The sequence below is a fragment of the Thermomyces lanuginosus genome (assembly GCF_041956635.1).
Source record: "Thermomyces lanuginosus strain ATCC 200065 unplaced genomic scaffold VTN49scaffold_17, whole genome shotgun sequence".
Taxonomy (NCBI): domain Eukaryota; kingdom Fungi; phylum Ascomycota; class Eurotiomycetes; order Eurotiales; family Trichocomaceae; genus Thermomyces; species Thermomyces lanuginosus.
The window spans coordinates 49,307-57,431 of record NW_027192351.1 but is presented as its reverse complement, the minus strand read 5'-3'; the positions used below and the strand labels follow the sequence as shown (position 1 = coordinate 57,431).

Genomic DNA, 8,125 nt, shown 5'->3' with positions numbered 1-8,125 from the left:
CCATGTGGATAGGGGCTATTGAAAACCATCGGACTCGTAAGCCTTACCAAGAGCTTACGTGTCCCAACCTTCCACCCTAGAATCATAGAGCAATCGGTATATGTGGTGTCGGGAGACGGGGATGTGTGTACGAGTGGGAGCTGTTGAATGCTACTGAGTAGTGGGACATAGTTCATGGATCATTCTGAAGGAACACAATGCTGTTCGTGTTGCTGATGAAGTGGCGAAATTCATCCCTGTCGAACAAGAGAGTTTCGTTGTTTAGTCCATATGCATGGAAATGTGACCGTGGCGGGCCGGGCGGCGGAGAGGGCGGACATCATGAACCTTTGGACGGATAGGTTGGCATGATTAGTATTTGCGGGCTGTTCATCGACTTCCGGGCTGTCTACGAGTACGAAAGCTTTCCAAGTTCAACTGAACACTTGTAAGCTGGGAAGTAGGCGCACGGTAATCATCGAAAACCGAAGAGCCTAGTAATGAATAAATAAAATGGCCTGAATCTGAATTGGGGGCGCATTGTTGGTAGCTCTCTGGACAATGATCTAGATTTCTCGGTCACTGATAACTTAGCCGTACTCGTGCGTGGCCCGAGCTATTTGTCAAATACATCGGGCGACCAAGCCATGCGAGTCATGTGACGTAAGTTACTCACACTCGATCCTCGGAATATTCTCACAATATTAAGGTGTGGTTGGATTGGTCGCCGGCCATTTCTTCCACTGTATATTCTGCAGTTCCGACCATGCGGAATAACTTCCTCATTGGAATTTGTTTGATAAGTTCGTCTGGAATCCTCATGCTGGACGTTGAATGAGGCTAATAAGTCACTGAACCTTACAGATATACCTAGCTGTTACATACAAGTACGAGTACAGTTACGTAAGCAGACCGGGCGTTTGACCGAAAATGCATCACGTCTCCAGGGACCGAGCTGCTCTCATTCAATCCAGGCATTGATTTATCATGGTAAACCGATGAGGAAGCCATCTTAGGCCGTAATTTGTATGAGTAGTCGTTGATTAATTACACGAGGTTTTGACTTGGCACTGGACTTCAGAATAGCCGCCGAGAGAGCCAAGATTGACAGCGACTTGACAGCGACTTGGAAAAGACGGCTTGGAGGAATGACTGGAGGGCGCCAAGTGATCTCTAAAAAGCGGCCAAAGCGGGCCGGAGATTCGATCAAAGTTTCCTATGTTGGTTTAGGTTACGATTATGGCGCCTTTCTCAGCGATCTGATTTGGTTCTCCACTCCGCCTGGTTTGCCCATTCAGCTATCTCCGACCCTTACGGGAATCTTGAATCTTCCTCCGAAACCTCGTTGATCTCTTTTTAGCGTTCGGATTTCTTTCTCTTCTTCACAAGCGCCTGTCATCCATTCGCTTCGTTGAGCTTGATCAAGTCTTTTGTGAAGGAGGTATGTGGTGTCGACGATGTGGGCGGGGATGAATGAAAGAACGCTGACATTCTCATTTTCGTTTACCAGCCGGATCCCGTCACAACATGTCTGCTCAAGGATACTACCAGCAGCAGGGTCCTGAGTACCCCCAGCCTGCGTACGCGCATTGACTCGATCTTCGAAAACCGAAGTCAATTGCTAATATTTGATGAAATCGTCCAGTTACGGGCCCCAACCACCTTACCAAGGTCCTCCCCCGCCCCAGGGTTACTATCAGCAACCCGCACCGAACTATCAGGTAATATTAGCCCTAAAATATTGAGAATAGTCCAGTCTATTCGCTGCATAATCGAGATGCTGAACTCGAGATAGCAACAACCGCCACCGGAGGCTCAGCGAGGGGATAAGGACCGTGGGTGTCTGGCTGCATGGTGAGTTCTTTGTGAATCGCTATTTTTGAAGCGACATCACCGCTAACGATGCTCTTTCCAACCAGCCTTGCCACGCTTTGCTGCTGCTTCCTCTGCGAGGAGACTTGCGAATGCTGCCTCGAGTGCCTTGAATGCTGCTTCTAGGCGGCCGTCAAACCGGATTTGCCCAGCCGTCCTTGTGCACATACCTAGATATTGATGGTACTTCTTTGATGGACTTCGTCATGACATATACCTCTTCTTCTATGTGGTTTTTGTAATTGTTGCTGGTGTTGCAGTTGGTATTTCAACCGAGTGATAACGGTTTTCGTCTTTTGTGGTTGGAAGCGGCGAAAGTCAATTTCTCTACAAATACCTAATACATTTTTTTGTCCGTCGACCCTGGCTCAAAATCTGAGTTGGATTGTTGAAAATTTCAATTATCGCTATCCATATTCCATCCTTTTGGTGACCGCCACAGTGTTTCGTTGGAAGTGGCGGAGGCCGCCTTTACGTCGCCATCAATGACATTATCATATCGCCATCACTGGGAAGTATAAATGATCCTCCATTAACTTTGGTCTTACCAAAGCAAAGTATCAAGCTTGAGCTTTCTTTCGACCCTTGCATCACTCGCCATTTCTTCACCCCAACCCTTGGTTTTATCTGCCCAGCAAAAAAAAAAGCCCAAGCCTACAACATAAAAATGAAATCACCTCATCCCGGTGACTTCAACCAGCCCTCCGAACAGGTTTTTCGAAGCGTTGAGCGTGAAGATGATGTGAACGTCTCCCGAGACGATCCACACACCACAGACCGCGTGACCAGGGGACGCGGCCGCTCTGCGACCCGGACTCGAGCCTTTGGGGAACCTCGTCGCCGACCCACGGTATCCAGATCGAGGAGCCGTAGTTCTGGGAGTGCATCGAGACGCCTGGCAGGGTCGAGAAGCAAGAGTAAGATGCGCAAATCGAGTCGGGGGAAGCCGGATTATCGGATCTACTATTACTGAGATATTCTTCTGCTGGGATTCTCGGCTTTGAGCGGATTTGCGGCTGGATGACTCGAGCCCGTTTTAGAGGTCATTACCTAGTGCATACTCGAGCGGATCTCAAAAAATTGCAACTCATCTGTTGAGTCGTGTATGATGAGGACTTCATTAATCAGGTTATGACTGTACAATAGACCTTAATTCAATCAATTTCACGATGTGCGACATTGACATTGAATCGACATACAGTAGTCAAAGCACTTCAAACACATTTAGTACCATAGACAAGCAGGATCATTCTAGTATGCACATCAGAATCATCACAATCGTATCAGGAAGCGCAGTACCAAACCAGTTTCCACAGAACAATCAGAACAACGACGACAGAAGAAGTACCGGGTATATCATAGATCACACACGCTTTCCCAAAGCCATGGCAACATGAAAATCGTGTTGAAAGTAATCCATACTTTGCGTGAAAAATTCGACCACTATGCATAATGCCAGGTGCATCTCGCGGATTATGCCAGTTACTTCACCATTCAGCCAATTGAAATTTTCCAATTTTTCCAGTTCTAAGCGGCGACTCTCTGCCTCGAGGCGTCTGAGCTTATTCGATTTTCTGATCTCAACCCATTCAGAGGCATCTGGGGCTGCATTCCAGAGGGGATTGCGCTTTTGCCGGTGAATCATTGGCTGCCGACCGCTCTTCTTGGAGGGTGCCTTGATCATCGGCTGACTGGTCGGCTGCATAGATTCAAGTAAGATCCAGTCGTCCATCTTTGCTGCCGGTTCGTGGATCGGCACCCAGTCCTCGATGTCAGGAGCATCCTTGGGTTCGTACCAGGCGTCATTTCTTGACAAGTTGCGAGTTCGATGGCAACTGGTACGCACTGATGGAATAGTTGCTGACGTTAGACAAGGACCTTCAATGGCTGGAGATATAGGTACTCACTTGACCAGCGGCAGTAATGGATACTTTTTGCTACATAATTGAACACGGAAAGACCCGAACCGCACATCGACTTGGATAGCTTTGAAGTGGGCATGTCGATCTCAATTACTTCCGCTTCTCCCGCCGACAAAACTCCGCTTCCGGCAACGCGTTGTGGTTCGGACTTCGGATCGGGGCGTGATTTGCGCTGTTGTTCAGGTTGATCGCTCGAGTTATTGGAGAACGTCATATTCCATTCTTCCGTCGCGACGTCATCGCTCTTAACTGCACGCGGACGTGCCGAGAATGACGGACAATGCAACAGCTCGAAGAGCCAGAAAAGCATGTAGAGTAGGTTGCACAAGCCAGAGAGAACCATTTTGTCTGTCCTTCGATCTTTTCAACCAGGAAAAACTTGTCTAAACGTCGGGATGGCGAGCGTTTTCCGTCTTCGAGACGTTGAATGAAGACACTTGTGGTGATGAGGATGGTCTCAAAAGCCTTGACGAACGAAAAATAGTTGAACAAGCTGTGGTAGCGAGAAAGATGATATGGAGAATTCCGATGAGGAGAGGAAGAAAAAGTCGAAAATGTGAAGCCTTGAGAAAGAATGCTTAAATACATTTACGATTCACGTTAGCCAGTGTTCCGTAATGAGACGGCCTCGAAATCCAATCGGACGCTCCTTGTGAAGTTTCCATTTACAGATCTCTGCGGACATTTCCGCCATAATCCAGGCAAAGAATCCCATCACGCAGTTCTCCATTGGTACTTCTAGTCGGATTCTTCCGTCAATATATAGCGGTTGTAACTTGGTCTTGATAAGCGCTAATTACGGTAGCGAGCCGGAGATAGTGTTCGATGGTAGATGACTTTTCTTATTCATTGCTACTAATTGCCTCTGATGCACTTGTGAAATGCAAAATTCTCTTTGGGAGATCATTTGTGTCCAAGCAGACGTGCACGAGCAGTTCCTGGTGCTCTTGGCTGACTGGCCGGCCAAGTGCATCTTTATTCCGGCTCTGATCTGGACAGCAATTTGCACCTGGAGAGATTCTATCAATTTAATCTAAGAACCACTGCACAGGCAGCACTGATAATCCTGATCAGGCTCTGTGATTTCAACAAATCAGGATTTACCAAGCTTTCTACTTGCTTCCCCATCAGAATCTTATGATTAGCCGCTTTCTATTTGGGAGACACCTTGGTGCTATTCGTCACGACAGAATTGTATATAAAATACTTCAAAATGCTCTTAAAGTCTCCTTACACGTTACCACCTGTTCCCGATAATCTTCTCGATCCTATCTTGATCCTCCAGACATAGCGGTGCCGGTGAGATTTGAACGCGTCCATTTGGTCATGTGTAGAAGGGATTCATTCTCCCTAAAGCTTGTATTTCATACGAATGTAAGGCAGGGCTTCGCGTGGCTACTTGAAACATGATATCCGAGCGAGTTAACGAGCGATCTGGCTGCAGATTGATCAGAATGTGAAGTGACCCCAACCCTAACCTTAACCGAGTGATTCACTTTGCCAGTTGACCGAATTTGCGAGAAGCGCACAATTCTCTGCAAGGGATTCTTTAACAAGTTACGTTCCGTATAATGTAGCCATTCAGTGCACATTGACATGCTCTTCAGTTTCAGTGTATTCCTACAATTGATTTCCGTTCTTCGACTGCTTGGCAAGGATGAATTGCTTCGTCTTCCAAGTCATGAAATTTGACGGCGGACTATAAATAGTGATATATTCCCTTGTGAGCTTATTTAAAAGGCTACCTGGTGTAGCAAATGTAACCATTATTTCTCTGTGGAAACGTTGACTGTCTTTTGATTTGAGCCCTTAGCCCAATGGGTGCAACTTCATTCTTCGCCTATCAGTGCATTTCGCAACGTGTTTTTTTTTGCCCTTAATTTGCTGTTAACTAGTCTCATAATTTGTAGTCAGTGTACTATGGAACAGGAAATCCGTGTTTATAAGATAAACTGGCCGTGTCTGGTCGGCAGCAGGTACGAATGCCCTTAGGGCTCCTAGATCACGTGAGTAATAGGTTGCCCTACCCCGTTCGGGGGAGAGAAGTCCGGGCCTCGGCCATTCGGATGGCCAGGTGAACAGCTTACAATACTGCTATCTCTTCATTGCTTGTGAATTATTATCCAAAATATGGAGGGAACTCACAGAGCGCGCGCAGATGCATGATGCTGTGCTGTATTTGGTTCAAGTAATTTCTGAAACCATGCTGCTTCCGGCTGGTTCGAGTACGCGACGGATTTCCAGGCCAAAAAGACATGGTACTCGTGCCACGTTCCAATGTTAGTTACTACACGTTCATAGAACTGAAAACGAAGAATTAATTGCGCGAACAGCACCTATCTAATTCAACAAACATGCAAAAGCGAATATCATTTCAACTGGAATTCATCATCTCTCATGCTCATGAAGAGCAGCGGGTCCCTTCTGCACCGTTAGCAAAGGTTGCGCCTGAACTGCCTCAGGGCCATCAATAACAAGGGTATCATTAGCTCCCTCTGCGACAGTGACTGGATTCTTGCCCACATTCGCCACCCATCTTCTCGTTGAACTTCGCGTTTGCATCGACGGTGCCGGTGCAGAGATCTCACCCTTTCGGCCATACAAAATGGTTGTGAGAATCCGGCCCTGTGACGTTTTGTTAAGGTATTGGCGCAGCCGAGTCACGCCAGCCCGACCCATCAGCACAAAGATAATTGTGGCAAACGCGATAACGGCAGTCAGAACGAGCACGATCAGGGCTGGAACAGCGTACGCCCAGCGATACCGCACCCGCCTCTGCATATATTTCACGCGCGGGGTGTTGGGCGATGGCGACGACTCGCCGATGTCTCTTTTCTCCAGACTTGAAGAAGTTGACCCCTGCATTATCGCACCGTGAAGCCCCCTGGTGCCAACGACGGCATTGGACGACAGATCAGTCCAAATCAGGTTCAAAATCTTCGCAGTGGTCTCGGCTGATCTGGAAAGTTCCTGCCACCGGCGATACATAGCTATATTCATCCGTCCCGTATAGTCTGGTACACCAAGAGAAGGAAAATCCAGCTCAAACACAGAGTTCATTGCGCCGCTGTAGAATTCAATTCCAGGGAGATTCTGGTAGCCGCCACCGGAGTGGAGAGAACTAAGTTTTGAATGTCCAGGAAGATACAGCGACTCTTGTCGGATTGTGTGTAGGCTGATATTGCCTTGCTCTGGACTGGAGATCAATCCCCATAGTGGCCTGACATCGGCAAGTTTCTTGTCCGTGCGCTCGACTCCCCAAAGAGGCTTGGACTCCTCATTTGGGTAAACCTTGTTCTTGATCTCAGTGACCTTTAGGGCGGACAAGTCGTCGCTTCCGTTGAACTGGAATGTCACCCTTTTGATTGTCGCCTTGGCAGTCATGATGCAAGAGTACATTGGAACAGACCAATTGCTGCCGGGCTCAAGAACCAACGAGTAGTTTTTATCCGTCCGACTCGGTGCACCATAAACCATGCCACAGGCGGCGGCGAAGTTGTCCATATTGGCAATATCCGCACTATTTTTACCCGCACACATATCACCTGCCGACGTTAGACAACGATCTGAAATACCAATATTGTCTACTTACCGACAAAGGAGAAGTTAGTGCTGCTGATGTTGAAGGGATTTTCATATAGAGGCTTTTGACCAGGAATAGTAGTATTCGTAATTGTGGAGTTAAAGGGTTTTAATTCGACGTCCAAACCATTGAGGTATCCAGCGAACGATTTGCTAGCCACCAGGGAATTGAGGTCTGGTGTAAGAGTAGGCTCGATGGAGCTGTTGTCCGACATCAATGGGAACTGTTTTCCCACATGCGAGTTCAGGTACGTGAATGCCCTAGAATCCGGGTCGCTAACATTCCTGGGATTCGTCACGTTCATAAAGAACATAGACCACACATTGTTTGCCCAGGCGCCCTTGTACGCCCTATCCCAAAGCTGCGGATTCTGCTGTGTGTTCGTGAATGAGTAGTTTGGGTATGTTAGGTCCAGATTTGCAAATCCTCCGCGATCAGTTAGCACGAGATGGACTGTCTCGGACGTAGAGAGTCCTTCGCTAGTGTACCTAGGAAGGCTAAAGTCGAGAGTCAAATTCGTGTCCACACATCGAGTATCCGGCTCGATGAAGAGAAGGTCTTCCGACCACGTGCTTCCATATGGAGTCCTCGGCGGCGCACTGTGGTTGCGGAATCCAATTCCTCCATTCTTCATGTCAACAACGAGACCTTCGATTGCAAGATAATCATCCGCCAAAATGTTGCTCTGAACCATGATGAAAGCATCGACCGGATATGGCTGGCCATTGTCGGGTGCAGTCCCATTAGGATGGTCATTGATTGTCTGCCA

General features: G+C 47.8%; 3 protein-coding genes across 3 annotated transcripts; 1 reads left to right on the top strand and 2 right to left on the bottom strand.

Moving 5' to 3' along the window:
* Positions 1–1,127: 1,127 nt before the first annotated feature.
* VTN49DRAFT_532 (uncharacterized protein) lies at positions 1,128–1,977 on the top strand (the record flags this gene model as incomplete). Its single annotated transcript, XM_069413364.1, has 6 exons — positions 1,128–1,263; positions 1,340–1,420; positions 1,490–1,559; positions 1,625–1,700; positions 1,775–1,833; positions 1,899–1,977. The coding sequence occupies 6 exons, from the start codon at positions 1,128–1,130 to the stop codon at positions 1,975–1,977; spliced, it is 501 nt and encodes a 166-aa protein (XP_069271223.1).
* A 547-nt stretch (positions 1,978–2,524) lies between these two features.
* VTN49DRAFT_531 (uncharacterized protein) lies at positions 2,525–4,116 on the bottom strand (the record flags this gene model as incomplete). Its single annotated transcript, XM_069413353.1, has 3 exons — positions 2,525–2,814; positions 3,274–3,696; positions 3,759–4,116. The coding sequence occupies 3 exons, from the start codon at positions 4,114–4,116 to the stop codon at positions 2,525–2,527; spliced, it is 1,071 nt and encodes a 356-aa protein (XP_069271222.1).
* Positions 4,117–6,161: 2,045 nt separating this feature from the next.
* VTN49DRAFT_530 (uncharacterized protein) lies at positions 6,162–8,050 on the bottom strand (the record flags this gene model as incomplete). Its single annotated transcript, XM_069413342.1, has 2 exons — positions 6,162–7,318; positions 7,366–8,050. 2 exons carry the CDS (start codon positions 8,048–8,050, stop codon positions 6,162–6,164), a joined length of 1,842 nt encoding a protein of 613 aa, XP_069271221.1.
* Positions 8,051–8,125: the final 75 nt, after the last annotated feature.